At 33.5% G+C, this 20,364-nt stretch overlaps 1 protein-coding gene across 2 annotated transcripts in view; it reads left to right on the top strand.

Annotated features, from left to right (window-relative positions):
• The window catches only part of ADGRB3 (adhesion G protein-coupled receptor B3), a 765,428-nt gene that overhangs the window by 422,155 nt on the left and 322,909 nt on the right, over positions 1 to 20,364 (top strand). For both annotated transcript variants that reach the window (XM_023230291.2, XM_023230292.1), the window contains one exon: positions 12,304 to 12,347. In XM_023230291.2, coding sequence (XP_023086059.1) covers positions 12,304 to 12,347 — 44 coding nt within the window. The remainder of the gene's footprint in view (positions 1 to 12,303; positions 12,348 to 20,364) is intronic.

Below are 20,364 nucleotides of genomic sequence, written 5' to 3'. Positions count from 1 at the left end.
AAGGAAGGAAGGAAGGAAGGAAGGAAGGAAGGAAGGAAGGAAGGAAGGAAGGAAGGAAGACTAGGTCAAGGATCAGGGAAGGCTTATTATAACTACCTAGGTGCTCCCATTGTCTAAATCAAAGTCTTTCATGTCAGAATGAAAATAACCCATTCTTAAATCTATCCAACTGCAACTGAAATGCTTCAGATTTTGTTCAGTCCTCTATACAAATTTTCAGTGTCTACTTATTAAATAATCACTTCAAATACTTAAATCATTGGAGGACAGGAGCAAGGAAAGTGATTCCTATGAAAGTCTTCCTTATTGTACTTTCATAGTTCCTATATTAAAATAAGCCCATTTCATGATTTACATGTACTTATTTTTATTCCTTGCTAAGTTTTTATGAAGTTGACCTTTCTTTACATTGAATAAAAAAAGCAAAAAGTGATTAAGTCATTTTCCCAAGCGCATATAGTTAGTGAATTACATAGCATAATTTATACTCACATTCTTTTGGCTATAAAACTTGTGTATTTTCTACTATTGTGTAGTTTCTGATTTCCTGAAAAAATCAGCCTTAGTTTTATAGAAAAATTATAATCATCTTTCCTGTGAATCACTTTTTACTAAGATGCCCCAGGCTTCCTAGATTATTTAATAAAAATTTCAAATCTCTCTGCAATAACTTTCAAAGATTGCGGTTAATATTTAAACTATTAGGTGTTTTACTACTTTTGCCAAAATACTACTTCTATCTAACCTTAAGAACGTGTTTTAGCTCTACAATATCTACCTCCTTATACCTTAGTATAGCCTTCATCTCTACACTGCACTGAAAACTGGGAGACATTTTTAACTTTTGAACATTTGCTTTTGAATAAAGAATTTGTACATTCAAAATTTTTTATGAAAATATATGTTTTTGTTGTTTATCTACAGTTACAAGCTTTGGGAGAAAGTAGTAAGAGATATTAATTCCCTGTATCAGATTATAGAATTACTGAAAAAGCACCCAGTATCAGAATGTGTACTCTGTTTCTTATGCAGAGAACATTTGTGCAAATGAATCACAAGACTTTCATAAAGATTGAAACATTATTTAGAACTTAAAGAACATGTTAAAGGAAGCTTTTTTGATAAATTAAAAAAGAGTAGTCTCAAAAATAGTGTTGAAATAGTCTCACTATCTGAGTATAATAAAACTTTTTGAAATGAACGTATTTAAGCTTTGAGTCTGTCTTTTATCTTCTGGAAATGTGTTTTGTCAGCTGATTTACAAAAGATATAAACCATATACAAAAAATATTTTCTACATATGGAAAACAAAGAACATGGTCAACACATTTTATTAAGCACCAGCTAATACTGGAATGACAATGAAAGTCAGCATGTAAGAATGATGAGATAATTATCCCAAGTCACTTAGAATTAATTGTGTCTTTCAGTATTTGGAGTAAGTGAATTGACCAGGTTCCCACGAGAATACTATCTACACTCTAGAAAGCCCATATTTAAAATATATGTATACATGTAGACAAATGTGTTACAAAAAGTAGATAGGGAGAGGAGAATAGAAAGAGGAACAATTTACGCTAGAGAAGAAAAAGTCTCTAGGCGCTCTTGTTTAGACTCTCCGCCGTGCATATCATGCCTCTCCTCAGAGGCTCCTCCAGTTACTGACCACACAACTGAGCCTCTCTGGGCTGCTCTGAACTCTTATTTAAACTGTCCATCTCACTGTTGTCTGTACAATGCATACAACCCTTCTACTTTACTGTTTTGAATTTCTAAAGCTTATTGTATTTACATTTATTTTATTGCTAAAATTAGATTTTGTGAAATATTTTGGGAAGTATTACTGTTCACTAAGGGAGGGAATATGTGCTTTATGTATTGAATATCATAATATTATTACCAATCTTATAAAAATATATTCTATGTACTGAGATTAGTTTATTTCCATTGAAGAGAAGACAAAAAAAGATCCATTTTGAAATATAATGTTAGCTGAAATGTGAAGAAAAAATAGATCTTAAATATGCAGACTGAAATTTATTAGAACTACATACAGTTGGCCCTCAGTATCTGCATCTGTGGATTCAACCAACCACAGGTGAAAAATATTTGGAAAAAAATTAAAAATAACAGTACAACAATATAAATAATACAAAGGTAAAAATATAGTATAAAAGCTATTTACATAGTATTTACACTGTATTATGGTATTAGGTCTTTTAAGCAATTTAGAGATGATTTCAAGTATATGAAAGACTGTGGATAGGTTATATGGAAATATATGTAAGATTCTTGAGCATCCATGGATTTTGGTATCTGCAAGGAGTTCTGGAACCAACCCCCTATGGATAACAAGAGACAACTAATACACACACACACACACACACACACACACACACCTCCAACCTCCACACATATACACCCACATATATATTAATATATACAGTTATGTATATATGCATATATATGCATATGCATGCCCATTTTTGTTGCCTGCAAAATTTTTTAGAAATGATGTATCTCTAATATCAAATCTGTCTACTGTCACCTATTTTCTTATATCAAAAGTATCCATTGTACTTTCAGGAAAGAATAACTTGAAAGTTGCATTTTATTAAAATGTCTTGTGAAAAAAGAAAGGAAGAATGGGAATTAGTAGTTACAGTGAGTTATAGTGAGTTAAGAGGAAAAGCCTGTTAACATTTTCTTTTAAAAATGTGTCTCAGAAAGCTTTTTAACAAATAGCATTTACAACATGTTAAATATAATAAGGCTCTTGGAAACTGATAGGAATAGGTAATAAAATATGGAACCTAGCAATTCCAAATTGTGTTTAGCAAAGCCAATTGCAGCGTTAACCAGATTATGTCATTAATTAGTAAGACACTGTTCTTAGTTCAGTTTTTCAGGCTGATGGCTTCATTGTCATGACCTATAAAGTCAGGGTATATGGTCTTTAGTGCTTAAGCATAACAATTAATGGCTTTTAAGAAATATCAAATTTTTTTCTCCTCCCCCCCAAAAAAATTTTTATATCACTTAAGAGTGACATTTATACTCATCAAATTTTTAGATCCTATAATGCATAAGGAAAGTTAATCATCTTATTGAAAATAATTCTTGAGGCCCAATGAGTGCAGTAGAATAGATCCCTATGTACACAAACACATACACTATTAGGATCCCTTGTGTCTGACAGGTCTAGGCCTACTGTGACTTTCTAAGGTGATTAACATCTTTATATTTAAAAGTGAGTTAGAAGAAAAAGAAGGTAAATGCATTTTACTTATCTCATGCTCTATCAACTTTGCAAGCCTGAAAATGCATACTTTTCCCAAATGAAGTTTTTATGTAGTTCCATTTCAAATGGAAAGATAGAGTGGACCACACCAGCCTGCAGTCTCATCTTGGCTTTTAAATTTTTTTTCCTCTGTGCATCAACTTCAAATGATGTAGGTAGAGTGCTGCTGCTGTCTTTCAGGGTTGACATAAATAATACATTATGTTTGTGGCTCTCAAATTGATCTAATGAGAATTTGAGCTTGTAGGTTTTGTTTTCTTTGCCATATGTGCATGCATCCTAATAGTATGAAGCTAACAAAGAAATTTGTTTTATGTGTATAAAGTAATTTTAAATGAAAATTAACCATGACCCTATGACCTTTGTAAATCATAGTGGAAAACACAGTGACAACTGTAATGAATATGCTTGTCTTCATTATAAACATGAGAAACAATGAAAAGAAATTCCAACATTCATCGGTGGATATTTTCATGAATATAAAGGTTAATAACCTAAGGATTTAAAAATTACTTGGCAAAACTTTAGAAAGTTCAGTGTGTGCATCCATAATTTTCACTAAGGGTTGTTTGATATGCCTTTACTTTTTGAATTACTTTTCTGCCCTAGCTTTATCCATTTGGAAGTGGTTTCTGATATTTTGTCTGTTTACAGTTCTTAGTAACTTTTCTAGAGAGTCTTGAAATGCTACTAGACAAGTAGATTGAAGGCTCTTCCAACAACTGAAATTGAGATAGAAATTGCTCTCTAGCTGCATTTTTTGGTTATAGCCTAAATTTCTTAACTTGAGTAGACATCCTTCTCATGTTTCAAATTTCGTTTATTTATATTTATAATACATAATTGATATTCTTTAAAAACATTTCAGTATGATTGTGCTATTGTTGGAGCAGGGGGTCGGCAAACTTTTTTAGTTAAGAGTCTGATACTAAAGAATTTCAGGCATGAGAGTCATAATGGCTTCTGTCACATCCACTGAACTATGGTGTGGCTGTATTTCAATAAAAAGTAATTTACAACAGATGGCAGGTCAGATTTGGTTCATGGGCTATTGTTTGTCAACCCCTGTGTGATAAGCAGAATAGTGACTCCTCCAAAAATGTCTACATCCTAATCCCCAGAACCTATGACTGTGTTGTGTTACAAGTCAGAAGGGATGTTTGTGTGAGTACATGTCAAAAGGCATATGTGTGTTACATGTCAAGAAGAACTTCTGTGTGACTGCTGCTATAGCCCTATATAATTATTATTAGGACATATTATTATATTCCTTATGGATGTAAAAGAAAAAGACATAGGCTATATGTTGTACCTATATAAAATCTAGTTATTTAATTAATTTATTTATTTATTAAAGTTATTTGCCACATTAATGTAAAATCTAATTATTTAATTTATTTATTAAAGTTGTTAACCACATTAATTAATATTAAATACTTGAACATTTTTAACTCTAGAAGACCTATTTGTTTGCTGAGAGGTATACCAGACTGTATGCAGCCATTATTGGAAATGATGTAATCACATGCAGTTAGGGCACTCTGAGACATATACATGGAGGCAATGATTTTCTTTGAAGGATACCATGTAAAAATGTCCTCATGATAGTTCTACTTTTTGCTGCTTCCCATATGACAAGTGGAAAGTATTCCTCTGGAAATAATGCAGGTTAGTGATACATCTCAGAAATTACAGAAGCAAGCTGTTATCCTATCTATAAAAATAGTGTCATCTGGTTAATGTAGGCTACTAACTATATAGCAGAAGTGATATTAAATATGTGTCCTCTCCTTGGATTCCAATCAAATAACTGCCAACTTTCTGTGAATAGCTATGTAACATGGATGGGACTCATTCTGATAAAAATAGTATTCTGCATTTCTCACTTCAGTGGCCTTCATGTAACTCTGCTTTAGCTAAAGCCATCTTTTTTTCATTCCATCTTAGTTTATCTGGTTTTCAATGTGATGAGAATCCTCATAAAATTCATCCAAATTATCTACATTTCCAACTTCCTAACAAGTAAGAGTATAGTATTGTATTCTCGATGTGTCTTTTTAGGCTTTAGGTACACAACAGCTATCCCTTAAAAACTGAACATAAGACCCAGATTTAGCTCCTTCTAAGTATCATTTAAACTACTAAAATATGGAGTAGTACTTATCATAACTTTGAGAAAATATTAGAGAAGAACATCCAGGAGATTACTTCCTGTTGAGTTTTATATTGTATTTTTTCACTGCTGCATCCCCTTGTGTGGTGTTTTACTCTTTAAGGCCCTGCGGAACTGTTCATAAGTTAAAAGACATGACCCTGAAATAGGTCCCTCTCACTGATCAACTATTAGTGACCTGTGATAGATTTGACTGTGGAAAAATTTACATCTACTAATGTCTTGCTTCCCTTAACAATTCCTGAGATTTTTTGAATGTGTCCTTCTAAAATATCATTAAAATTATGGGGAGGCTGAGGCGGGTGGATCATGAAGTCAGGAGTTTAAGACCAGCCTGGCCAAGATGGTGAAACCCCATCTCTACTAAAAATACAAAAAAACAAGAAAAGAAAAAAAAAATTAGCTAGGCTAGTGGCAGGCGCCTGTAATCCCAGCTATTCAGAAGGCTGAAGCAGGAGAATGGCTTGAACTCGGAGGACAAGGTTGCAGTAAGCCAAGATCACTCCACTGCACTCCAGCCTGGGCTACGGAGTGAGACTCTCTCTCTCAAAATAAATAAATAATAACTAAATAAATAAATAAATAAAAAATATGCACAAGATATGAATTGGTCTTTTGCAGATCCAGTTATGCAAACTGGAAATATTCTTGAGGAATCTCCAAAATCTATTTGGGTAGTTATATACAATAATAACAATTAATCTTTAGTGGAGAAAGAAAGAGAGGATAAACTTAGCAAAATCCAGGTCATTTTAAAGTAATGCCTTGCCATCTAAGATTTAGGAAATTAAAGACAGACAATACAGTGTCAGTTGAAGAGTCTTTCTCCACTTCACTCAAGACACCAATGTCCAACTCACTGAACAATGTAACAGAAAAATTCATTCTGTAACATCTAACTCAGAGCACTGGAAATGTCAAATAGTTCCGATGAAGTCACTGCCCTTCATCCTGCCCTTAGCTGCTTTGCCTATTTACTTGCTTTGCCTCCACAGAAAAGAGATTATTTTTGTTCCAAGGAGGCTGTGAAGGTACAAAAAAGTTCTGAAGTTTCAAGATTAGTAGTTTATTATGGCATATGACCACCAAGCATTCAAACATCTGAGTAAAAATAGAGTAACCACGTTATTTCTTTTTTTAAGCAATTGTATTTGTAATTTACAAATAATAATTGTATTAATCTGTGGGGTACAATGAGAGGTTTTGATATATGTTTACAATATAGGATGCTTAAATCAGGGTAATGAACAAATCCATCACCTCACAAGGTTTCAGTAGACAGGAGGAACACACTTTAAAGATCTATTGCACAGAACGGTGACTATGATAAATAGTAATGCATTGTATTATTTCAAAATTACCGAGTAGGTTTAAATGTTTTCAGCATGTTATTTCTGCCATGTGTATCATGAGTAATGATTCTCTAAATTTGGTGTGAAAAAAATTACGGAGAGGCAAGATTGTCATTATTAAAATGGAGATTTCTACGTTTAGCCTCAACCTTAACATTCCTATTGCTAATGAATCCACATTTTTAGTATTCATCCCAGTTTATTCTGAAGTAGGTCCAGAGAAAACACTTTGAAAGCATCATTAAGATAGCAAGAGTGTGATTAAAGTAACATATGCATTGAATGTATTTAAAATTTAAAACACCAAGCAAAATTTATAGAAACTTGGTCATTTGTATTGTGATATTATTATTATCTTTTCTGTAACCAACTTGTTTCAGATCTCTTCTCAAAGATAATCTTACTGATGAAGTTTTCTTAATAAACAAAAGTACTATCCACTCTATTTTCCTTGTCATACCTAGTCATACCTCTCTCTCTCTGCCCTTCACTATGGTGAAATACATGAGGCAGGGACTTAGTTTTGCTTATCCTTGTATCACAGTGCCTTGAATAGTTCTTGGAATGTAACAGGTGTTTAGTAAATGAATTCAGAATGGTTGCAGAATGGTTAGACTTGTTGTGATCATCTGCCTGCTATCTCTTCTGACTTCTGCACTTTGTGAGGGTAATATAACATAGTTGAGTATTTCCTTAAAAAGACTTAGAAGAGAGTTTTGAAAGAATAAAATGAATTTCTGGAATCATTGAGAGTGAGGGCTAGAAAAGATGTCCAGATCATCTATTTTATAAATAAGAAAAAAAAGTCATGCAGTCCAACAAAAAGGAGAACCACCCATTGAAATACATTGGCAAAGCTAGTGATATATTCTACTATTAAGTAAATATATTTATTTGGTTGATATTGGAACAGAGGAGAAAAGTAAAAGAAAATAGTGAAGACACTCAAGAGTGGTGTGTAGAACATCTACAGCAATTAGAAATTTGGGCAGTGGTGCATTTTTTAAATGCTTAAAAGTGAGTAAGTAGAAACATGTAGAATTCAGCTATGCTGTTTTGAATGGAACCAAGAGTGGCAGTTTTTGTTTGTTTGTTTTGCCAAAAATATGTTTGTCAAGAATAGCATTTCCTTTTCAAAAGTTTCCAAATATGTGCAGTATTACCATTTGGTAGATCAATAAATACTATTTATTGATAGTTTGGTAAATTAATCTTCTTTAACCCATCTGTCTTGTTTACCTGAGAATTTTTGTTTTCTTAGTTTACTGCATTTGTTAAATCTACTTTTACAGATTAGTACTTAGCTTCTCTCTTTTTCTCTCACCCTGCCATTACATTTTTTTTTTTTTTTTTATATTGGGCTATTTCTCGTTACTGATTTTCTGTAAATTCCTCATAACAGATCTTGTAACAGAGTCCCTTTGAGGAAAGTAAATGAAAATTATAACAAATATTTTACAGGTACTTACTCAGCAAAACCTTGTAGCCAGCTTTCTTTTCTTTAATATTTAGAACCATCATTGGTTACTTTTTTTTCCATCTCACATTCTTATTGTTTAAGTGACTAGTGTTTTCAGGTACTAAGTTTTTTCTCATTTGTTCTGCTTATTTTTCTAAACTTCAAATGTTCCAACTATTGACCTTAGCTCACAGTCTCACATATTGGTGACCATACTAGAATAAATGTTTATGGTGTGTATCCCAGAATGTGTAGTGAAACCTAAGATTGAATGATGCATTTTGGAACCTATAATAATGCTCACATGTATGGTGTTTAAATTTCCATAAGCACAAAAAGAAAGAGAAGCATGCAGCAGGATCTAAGAAGTAAGAGATGAAGAACATGGAGAATAAAACTGAATGTTGACAAAGTCATGGAAAAAGATTAGAAGAAGCATTTCTCATTTTGAAACCTTTTTTGAAGAATAAATCAGTTTCTTTAGGGTGATAAAAAGGAAAGAAGTATCCAAACAATTAAGTTTACATGTTGTTTCTTTTCTATTTTGTTGTTGTTGTTGTTGTTGTTGTTGTGGCCCTACTGTGAACAATCATTGTGAAATATTAAGCCTATAGTCAGTATCTTATATTAGTTTATATAAAGATTTATCCTACATTATACATCATTAAAATCAGCCAATTGGATTTAATGGATCCGTTATCGCAAGTTCCTCAAGCTGCACTTGGTTTCTGTATCCTTGAAATGCATACTCCCATACTCTTCACTGTGATGTTACAAAGATAATTTTTTTTCTATAAGGTTATCTGAGCTCCTTTGAATAAAGCCCTAGGTAAATATAGCATAACTTTATGACAGCATTTTGGCTGTGCTGTGGATTTATCAGAAAGTCACAAGCTATATGAAAAATTCAGGTAAGACTAGACAGGATCTTATAAGATAGAGAAGAAACCAATTTAATACACCATTCCCTTCCTTCCTTAGAACATCTAGATCTATGCCTTCTGTAGGAACCAGATAATAACCCATTTCGTCTATGAAACTTGTGCTGACTAGCATAGGCCATTACGCTCCATTCCCTCATTTGTCCTTTACTCAGTAAACTATGGCTAGTGATATTTATGTAAACATTTTGTTTGGATTGCTATAGGAACATTCCATGTGTATGTTTCTCATCAACTTCTATAGGACTATGACCTTTTTTCAGGAAAGACAGTATTATTATACTTTAGGAGCATAGTGTAGGGAGATATGAGCATTTCGAAATAAGATTCCACCCCATCAAAGGGCAGAAGCTGCAGGGAGGTAAGAAGTACCCAGCAGGAGAGGCCCCAAGAGGTGTGACTACCAATGGGGCTCAGCAACGGAGTCTCCTGAGAATCCACGCAAGTGCTGGCGATGTTGTAGGACTTTTTCCTTAGTTCAGCTAAGAGCCGGATTATTATTACATGGTCACAAGAGATTAGGCTTCCAGACACTTTGAAGGGTGAGAAAAAAAAATGGAATTTATTGGGAAAAGAGGGGATAAAAATGAAGCAGGAACCCTCCGCAAAGCCAGAGTCCTGCTAGCTGGCTTCCTGCCTGGCTGACTGAATTCCAGTTTCCACCCCAGGAGAGGAGAGGCCAGGCTCCTCCCCTGCAAATGGTGTGAACCTCCCAAGGCTCACCCAACTGCACATTCCTCACAGTGCTCAGGCCTTGGGCGTTCTGTCAGGGAGCCCTTCCACCTGGCTGTCTCAGTGAGAAGAGTCAACATAAATCATCAAATAGGGCCAGATTGCTCAGAACTGGCTTTGGACCTTAGCAGGCAGGTGAAAACCTTTTGCCTCCTTTACCTACCCTCCCTCACCCCTCTACCACCCTGGCCACTGGCAGAGTCATGCCCCACCTCTGCCCAGGCCTTCATCTGGAGAAGGGAAGATGATCTGACATTCCATCAGGTTCTGTGTTTTGATTATTGTTTGTAACAGATCATTTTCAATTGCTAATGACATGATGATCGTGATTTAATGTGACAACCAAAGCCTGTTATTTAAGAGTGACTCAAAACTTTGGAGGTTTTTTTGTTTTTGTTTTTCAAATTATGACTAAATTTCCATCCAGAAGCAAGGAAAAGATCATTTTTTACTAAATAAATTTTAAAGGAAGAATGGGAAACAAAACCAAATGCATTTTCTGATTGCTTAAAAAAAATATTCAAGATACCTTGGATATGTGGTCTTTCAGGGAATTTTTAGAATAACTGGAATGCTGCAATATTATAGTCATGTACCAATTAAAATGAATAATATGTAAGGTTTGAGTTAATTTCATATGTTTTAGAACAGCGATCTTACCATTTATTTCTAGCAAAAATTTTGAATGGACCCATCAAACAGCATTTAGAAAGGCACACCTCCAAAAGAGCTTCTCTGGACTTTCAAAGATGTTTCTTTCCCAGATACACTCCAGTGATTAACTATTTGTAGACAACACTGAAGCCTGAGGGCTGGGTCATAGCTTACTGTCTATGAGGGACTTTTTCCACCTGTGGAAGGAAGGCAGTGGCCTGTTTCAGGACTGTATGTTTTTTGTTGTTGTTGTTGTTGTTGTTTTTGAGACGCAGCCTCGCTCTGTCACCCAGGCTGGAGTGCAGTGACGTCATCTCAGCTCACTGCAAGCTCCGCCTCCCGGGTTCATGTTTTCTCCTGCCTCAGCCTCCTGAGTAGCTGGGACTATAGGTGCCCGCCACTAAGCCCGGCTAGTTTTTTGTATTTTTGGTAGAGACGGGGTTTCACCGTGTTAGCCAGGATGGTCTCCATCTCCTGACCTCTTGATCCCCCCGCCGCGGTCTGCCACAGTGCTGGGATTACAGGCGTGAGCCACCATGCCCGGCCTCAGGACTCTTTTAACTGCCTTGGTCTGTTAATTATTATTATCAATAACTAAGTTGGTTGAAGACATAGATAATCATGTTTGGTTTTTTACTCCTGTAATGACACAAAGCTTAAAAGTAATACTGGATGTGTGGGATGCCAAAATCAGGATTTTAAAAGCTCAGCAGAGATTGCCATGTATGAGTAATACCTATCTAGCTCAGGAAGAGTCTACCCAAATATCTAATACAATCTTAGTTCGCATTATTAGGAAGACAGCACCTGATTTGGAGAGGCAGTGGTAGTGCTTTGCTGTGCACAGGTCAGACACAAGTGAGTGATTTGCCTAAATACACTTTAAAAGTGTATGCTCCAGGAAATTAGTCATGTGGAGGATGAGAGGACTTCAAACCAGCAGTGTATGTTTAATGGATAAGAGAAGATTCTTCAGGCGTATGACAGAATCTGTAGATACATGTATCTAAATATATTAGAACTCTTCAAAACAGAAGTACATTGAATAATCCAGTGTGAAAAACCCATGGTGTTATCTTGAAGGTCACGGCAGGTACTCAATTCACAATTATTGAAATAAATTTAAAATCTAGCATTTTCACTTAAAATTTCATTAGACATTATCCTATACAAATATAATATGCTAATTAAGTTGATATTGCAAGTCAACAAACTCAAGAAATGGACACTTCTTGTCTCTAGGAAACATCAACTAGAGGCTGACGAGGAGGTAGTGGTGATGATTATGTGCATACTATAGGATATTTCACTGTGATTTCAATATTGTGAACACTATGATCTTAAAGAAAGTAATCTAGCAACTAATGTTTTAGAGGCATAAGTATAAAATCAAAATCATCAAAATATAGACTTATGGTATATGAAAGCTTCACTTTTAATTTCCAGGAAAACTAAATACAAGTTAGAGTGTTTGGAATACAGATATTGTTTTCATAGAACTTTATAATATGGGTCACTAAATCTATGAGAAAGGAAATGCAAATTTCTTATAAATAATTGAAAATAAATCATTAAAGTATCTCTTACCACAAGATAAGAAATCTTCCATTCTGTTTCTATTTCATATAATCCTTCAATCTTTTTATAATATGTACTCAAGATACATGCATTCTTTCTTTGCTTTTTTTTAGGGTACTTTGAATCCCTATTGTGTGTTGTGGGATGACGCCAAAACGTAAGTGACAGATGTTTTCCTACATTACTTTGGGCTAAATATTCAAAGTCCATTAAGTTATTTCAACTACCTGCTAGTTAACAGGAATATAAGTCAGTGGGATGTTATGTTCAGAGAAATAAAAAACATTCTCTTTCTAAATCTTCAGTACAGCATGATGAATGTGTTTGTGTGTAATGATGCCATCAGATTGCATCTCAAGATAGGATTGCATTACCTAATGTGTAAGGCACATTGCAATGTGAATTCCATGAGGAATTTTTAAAAGCTCTGATATTTTAGAATTTATAGAGGCTCGAATGCCATCTTTACATCTTGCCCTAGTAATTCAGCTTAGCATTGCAGAATAAAATAGCAAGATCTATGGTCATTTAGCCAATGTATTACTCACATGACCTTGAATCTGTTATCAGCATAATGCAATATTTATGTGGTCCTTCCAAATTGTTTTGTCATAAAAACATTGAGTGACATTTAATTTTTTATGTGTATATTTTTGAATTCAGGCAGAAAAAATAATTGCATTAAATAAGTGTATTTCTTCCATTTTTTTGTTGTTGTTGTTTGTAGAAGTAATCGCAATATATAGCTCATTAAAATCACTTTTATTTTATTGATAATCTTATGAGATTTTGATGTCTCAAAGAGCAGAAAAATCTGTAGTTAAGTCTTAGTTAGACTCCTATACTTTAAATACTTATGTAGGTTACAACTTTTATTTTTTGGTTTGATTTGATTTTGCATGAGGGGAGATAAATATCAATCAATCCCAAAAGCTAATACCACTCTATATATGCTGTCAGATGAAGCACCATATTGTTGGACTCTATGTATTTTAAGAATGTTCCTGGTGTTCTTCACCCCTGATATGATCTACATCTGAGGTTTTGTGATGCTACTTGTTTCTCACCAGAGAGTCTAGAAGAGGAACATTCTTAGAATCTCTAGGAAAAGATCGAACTCTCAGACAATTTTCTCAGTCCTAGGATGCTGACACAGTTTAAATTACAATTAATATTAAACACACTTTTTGCTATAGGTTCTGATACTCTGGGTATCCTCTACTTCTAGTCCAGCACAATAGTTAAGTACAGAGAATTCCAAATTGCCCTGGTGATACCATGAGCTGGATAGCCTTACTGATGTCAGTATTATTTTTTTTTCTTTTTGGAACTTTACAGGCAAATCCATGATAGTAAAATTTTTGTAAGATTTCTCTCTCTACCATTAGCCAGAGAAGAATTTGGTGGTATAATCTAAGGTGTACTTAGTGTGTTATATAGCCAAGGGAAGAATAAAATGCTATAAAAATCTAGTTGAATATTTTCTGCCCAAGAAACATGTGCTATCTTTTTTATTAATTAATTTATTTTTTATTATAATTTAAGTGCTAGGGTACATGTGCACAACGTGCAGGTTTGTTACATATGTATACATGTGCCACTCCTGATTTTAGTTTCCATGTCTCTGTGAATAAGAAGCAACTTTGATGTAGTTTTATTATTATTTTTTTACTGGGTAAAATCTGTTTCTTTGTTGATCTAAACAGGGGAAAGTGTTAGTTATTCCAGAAGTCCCTTAGGACTATTAAAGGGACACTACAAGAGATAGTCCCTTATTTTGTGCCTCCTGTTGGCTACTTTTCATAGACAGTATAAGGTGTTAAGTTGAATGTATAAAACGATTGGTTTCTGAGGTCAGCATTCACCTGAGGAATCAATCACACCTCCCTAACATCTACCAATAAGATGACTGTTAGCCATCACGAAGAATGTCTCAGCTTTACAAAATTCAACTTCTAAATTGTCCTTGAAGAAAACTACCCAGGGAGAGGAAATGTGTTTAGTTGTCTTTCAAAGAAGATAATCTCAAGGGATCGGTGTAGTTCATGTTTTCTTGATGTATCCGAAAAGTGATCAAAAACCTTCTCATTGTGACAGAACTCCTTTTCCATCACAGTTTTCGCTAGATTGTTTCATTATTAAAAGTGTTTTTCTGGGTGAGCTTTAAACAATGAATGCTGAGACAACTTTGTTTCCTTTCTTCACATTTATTCTTCTATTTTGACTATATTTATATATACACAATAGTTTTATCGATGTAATGATATTGAATTTGAGTATAGGTCCTGTAAATATAGTTAATAGTGAAGAGATAGTGCTACTTCTTTTTTACAGAAAAGGGCTGACTTAAATATTTTCAAGATTGCAGTAATAAAGTTCAAATTAGAAGTTGTGCTTTAATTTTGGTTTATCAAGTTGCTGTTATTTTTAATTTTAAAAATTGATTTTTCATTACAAAAGCAATGCACGAGTATTTTTTACTTGTAAAACTTTAAAGTGGAACTGTTAATGTAAAGAGCCCCACTGATCATCACCATCTTGGGCCTCCACATCCACCCAGATCTGTAAGATCATTCCTATTTACATTTTGTTGTTCCTAATTTCATATATCCATTTATACATTGACATATGTATTCATTCATAGACATTCACACTATTTTTAAATAAATGTTTTCATATTGTATGAACACTTGACAATCCCAATTCAAAATTCAACAAATATCTTGGAGAATTTATTTTACACTACCTATATTTCATTCCTTGTATCTGCTGCATTGTATAGGTATATCAAAGTTGATTTACTATTCTCTATGTCGATGACTACTGGCATGATTTATCATTAATTTTAGTCTATAAACTGTGCTTCTGTGTATCTCGTTGTACATCTCTCCCTGAGGATATCTCTGCCCACGTAATCCAAAATGTTGCCCTGTCGTTCTCTTTATATCACCCCATTTTATACTTTCACAGCACGCATTCCTTTTTCTTATTTTTGTTTGGTTACCACCTGTCTTCCTCACTAGAAAATAAGCACCATAAAAGAAATACTTTGTCTTTCTTATTCATCACTACACTGTTGGTACCTACCATACCTGCATGTAGAATACATTTGATAAATATTTATTGGCTACTTTGATAAAAGAATGAATGTTTGCATGTTTCCTAAGTACATTTTCTATCTAAGAATTATTCCCATCTCTATTTGATTTTATCAGTTGATGAATATTTCTAGTAATTATTAGACCTAACATTGAAAGTTTGATGGAAGAATGTTTCAGCTTGTTACAGTAGTAAGATCCATTATAAACAATTAATTTTATTTCCAAGGGTAATCTATTACCCAGATTATCTCAGACAAAGGTGTTTTATTTTACTATCATTAGACAAAGCATCTTTAGACAATTTAGAAACATACATTTGTTTTGTTTTGGCTCACTAATTAACAAGATACTGAAAATGCTTCATTGTATGTGACGCATGAAATAAATTCAAAGTAATTTTCTCACTTCAGACAGAGACTTATTTTAAATAGGAGAATATTTTTTATTCAATAGATGCAGAAAAGACCTTCGATAATTTCAACACCGCTTCATGCAAAAAACTCTCAATAAACTAAGTATTGATGGAACATATCTCAAAATAATAAGTGCTATTTATGGCAAACCTACAGCCAATATCATACTATATGGGCGAAAGCTAGAAGCATTCCCTTTGAAAACCGGCACAAGACAAGGATGCCCTCTCTCACCACTCCTGTTCAACATAGTATTGGAAGTTCTGGAAAGGGCAATCAGGCAAGAGAAAGAAAGAAAGAGTATGTGACTAGGAAGAGAGCTAGTTAAATGTTCTTTTAAAGTGCCTTACAAAGTTATCATTTGAGTGATTGATAATTTGCACATTCTTTGAGCTACTCTAAATTTGGATTTTGAGTATTAGATCATGCGTGGTGACTACATTTCCTGGAAAACCTATACTCCCTCCCTTAAATTAGCCTGTGGTCTTTCACTATGGATCTTGTAACTATCCATCTAATACTGTCCAGGCTGTGAAGGACTACGTGTTTTCAGAATGTTTCATCAATCCATTTGTAATTTACTTACCTATCTTGTCGTTGAAAACAAAAGTTTCTAAGGACCAGACTTCCCCATTTTTTCTTCATTTCAAATTGACTTATTGGAGTTAAGAGTAGCAACAGTCACATGTTGACTGAGACTGCCACTGGCTTGTTTTCTCTCAAAGTTAAATAATTGAACAATTTCTCTCCTTTGCTTCCATTATCCTTATTTATTCATAAGCAGAATATCTTTCTCTCCCTTCGTCATTCATCCTGGGAGTCAAAATTTTGTTTACCTCACAGTATAAATCCTAGCAAACATAAAACTAACACTTCAACCTCATCTTCTTATTTCAGGGAAGTTGACATCATTTTCTTTGCTCTGTGGATGATTGATATATCTATACATTAGGAAGACACAATATTATATACCTTAATAAAAATATGTTCCTCTTAGAAATTTTAAATACTTATACAAAGTGTTACTATTATTGGATAGCCAACCTTTCCCTGCAGGGAATAACCAAATGATAAAGCTCTTTTATATGGCTCTGTTCAAACTGGGATAGAGTTGTACCAAACTAAGATGAACAGAAAATAGTTTTCTTACAAGTATGATACAGGAGCAAAAAGAATAAGAAAGATCTCTTGTTGGAGACTTCATTTAAGCAATTAAGAAATAAACCAAGAATAGTAACCGTATAAAACAGCAATACCATGGTCTCATTGTTTGGAAAGAAATGTGGAAACATCCTCTACAGACTCATAATTACCTAACTGAAGCCTTTTTGTGAGCAGCAATGAAAAAAAAAAATTCTGTATATTAAAAATATTTAACAACGTATAGCCATCATTCCAGTAGAAAACTATTTCTAGCATTTCCTGGTGATTCAATTAACCATAGATAGGATTTGAAAACTATTTAACTTCAAGAAATTATGTTACCTTTGTAGCAAAGATTGGTCTGTTTACTACATGTTAACATGTAACTGATTACATTATTGCAGTCGATACTTTAGAAAGAAATCACAATTGTATGACAAATATATGATGTTCAGTCTTCTAAATTAACATTGTTATGTGCAGCCTCTATGTCCAATATATGTTCTAGGTGCCAGCATGTTCCATTTTACTGGATAGTTCCTAAGGTATTGTAGTTGCTCTTTTCTGTAGTTAGAGGGGTAAAACAAAATAACTAATTTTGGCTGACACTTGTAACCTTGCCTCAGTAGGTATATTCGCAGTCAGTATGTTGCAGAACTGCAGAAGGAGATAAGTTAAAATTTTGGAATTTGCATCTAAGATGTTAAAATGCCATAGAACTTTCCATTATCCATTCAGATCCAATCATTAATTCTCTAATATTATAGAACTATATTATGCTTTTTGTCCCTTGATTATATTTACACTGAAAAAAATGAAAATACTAGACCTTTACATTATCAAAATACTAGTCCTTATAAATTAAAGTAAAATTTACCTGATCTCTAAAAAAGAAAATTTATATTATAATCAAAGATAATAATGCCAAACTTTAGAGTGGTTCTTGGTTTTCAGATTTATTGTGGAAAAAAATGTTTGCTTCTATTTGCAAAGCAACCCTGCTCTTCTAAAAATATTACAAAAAGCAATAGAAAAAATTTAATTTTCTAAAAAAAAAGAAATACAATTAATGATTTATTGGTGTGAAACTAAATGAAGCTTTTACTTTTTGCTTTTCTGTTTACACTATACACTACTTTTTGAAGCTTTTTCATATTCCCAATTGTGTGTTTTCTCATAAAGCCATTATAATTCAGCTTTCTTCAGGTAAATTTTTCTTTTTAATTTCTTAAAATTTAAAATATTTTCTTAGAATGTTTTAAGTTACATCATAGATTTAATGGTTTTAAATCTTAAATGCTTAGTTTCTTAAACGTGTATTATTAAATTTATTAGCACATAAGTGATTATTTTTAAACTGATAATGTTTACATAAATGCTTCTAATATTATTAGCAACCCATTATGTCCATTAGCATGAGCTATAAAGTTCAAGAAATGCTGCATCATGCCCTCAACAGAAATTCTCTGGGCTAACATTGGGAATCAAATGGCACCATGTACTTTTTATTATAATTCTCACCTTGACCATCTAACATAGGGTTTTGCACACTACAACTTGTGGCACAAATACAGACTGCTGCATGTTTTTGTAAATAAAATTTTATTAGACACAGTCATTTCTATTTGTTTATGTATTGTCTATTTCTTCTTTTGTACTACAACTGCAAAGTTGAGTCACAACAGAAATCATAATCCCTGCAACTTCTAAAATATTTACTATTTAGTCTTTTATAGACAAAAAAAAAAAAAAAAAAAAAAAAAATTGCCAGCCCCTGCCCAAAACAGTGCTTTCCAGCACTTTTTATATCTTGGCATACAGAAAATATTGATTATACATCATATTGAAGTAAATGAATGAAAATATTTGCAAGCAGGGTCAGGGTAGGATGCCCAAGGCTAGAGAGGATCAATCTCTCCATTAGTTCTGGAAATTCTCTGTCACTTTTTGAAATATAAATTCGCCCATAATTTGTCTCATCCTCATCTGTAATACTGAATAATATTATTTCCTATGCTTTTCATCTCATAACCTCTCCTCCATAGTTCTACTTTTTTCCCCTCTCAGTTATCTATTTTAACTTACTTTCAGTTCATTAATTCTGTCTTCAGTTTTGTCTAACCTGTTATTTCATTATCCATAGAGTTTTAAGTTTGGGTAATTATCATTTTTTATTTCTAGAGTTTCTATTTAATTATTTTTAATCTGCTAGGTGACTTTCTAGGTTTTTATTTTTTGCAGATTTTTGTAATCTGTTGTATTTCTTTTAATGTATTAAAGACAGTTATTTTGTCATCTGTAGCTGACATGTCTTATATTTGAAAACTTTTGAGGTTTGTTTCTGCTCTCTTTTATTTCTTCCAGTTCTCACGCATTGTACTTTATCTCTTAGTGTGCTAGGTTATGTCATGTTAATTGTCCTTAACAAACTATTGGTGAGAATTCTTTGAGGCCAAGCCAAGGATCCAAGTACATTCCTCCAAAAACCATTTGTATTTGCCTCTTAAGGATCCCTTAAGCTAAATAGAGTCTAGAGGTTCTCTGAATCACTCAAGTGTTGTGAACCCAGGCTGCAAATCCTGGCTGAATCGTTGTCACATTTTTCCACATATAGTTCAGAATTTATAGCAATTTTCAAATGGGAAACTTGATCTGAAAAAAAAATCTCATTGCCAGAAATAGGAAATTTAAATCTATATCTCCTCATATATATAGTTCTTGAATAATACCCACATCCCACAGTATACCTGTGGAGAGTGCTGCCCTGAAAAGCTTTGCGTATGTATCTTTTATAATCCTTATATTTTCTGCTTTATTTTGCAGCAATTTGATATCGCCTTTTAGACTAAAGTATTTGAGGACTAGAAGTGTGTCGCATTCATTTTTGTAAATTATACTGTGTTTAGTGAAGAGATTTGCAACTAGTTATCAGTAATGTGTTCATTCATTTGACAAATGTTTCTTGGGAACCTATTATTTGTTCTGCTGTTTAAGATATCTGGCACATGTATCAGTGAATAAACAAAAATAACTTTTTTATGAGACTTAGATGTGGGAGGGGCTGGGGCAAGATAAGGATATAAACATGATAGATATATAAATTATATAATGTGTTAAAGGGTAAGAATTACATGGGTGGATAGATCAATATAAGAATAGGTAATGCCATTTAATTCAATTGACTTATTTGTTGTGCCCGAAGTCGCGAGACCCCAGTAAGTGACCACCAGAGTCCAGAGTCAAAGCCAAATGGCCGGGGTCGCTTTATTATGAGTTCGAACCCGGACCTCTCTGCACCCAACAATGGCAGGTAGAAAGAGAGGTCCCGGCTGTTATTTTAGGGTTTCTTTTATAGCAAAGTACAAACAAGTTACAGAGTAACAGTAGTTACAAGCTTATTATTGGTTGACATTTAAAGTTGAACATTCGTCAGTTTCTGATTGGTTCCCGCCTTTTTCACAACCTCAAAGGGCTGGGGGTTTTCCAGATAAGTTGTTTGTGTAAGCCTGGGGGGTGG

This window comes from Piliocolobus tephrosceles, chromosome 5 (assembly GCF_002776525.5).
Source record: "Piliocolobus tephrosceles isolate RC106 chromosome 5, ASM277652v3, whole genome shotgun sequence".
Taxonomy (NCBI): domain Eukaryota; kingdom Metazoa; phylum Chordata; class Mammalia; order Primates; family Cercopithecidae; genus Piliocolobus; species Piliocolobus tephrosceles.
This window is presented reverse-complemented; position numbering and strand designations above follow the sequence as displayed.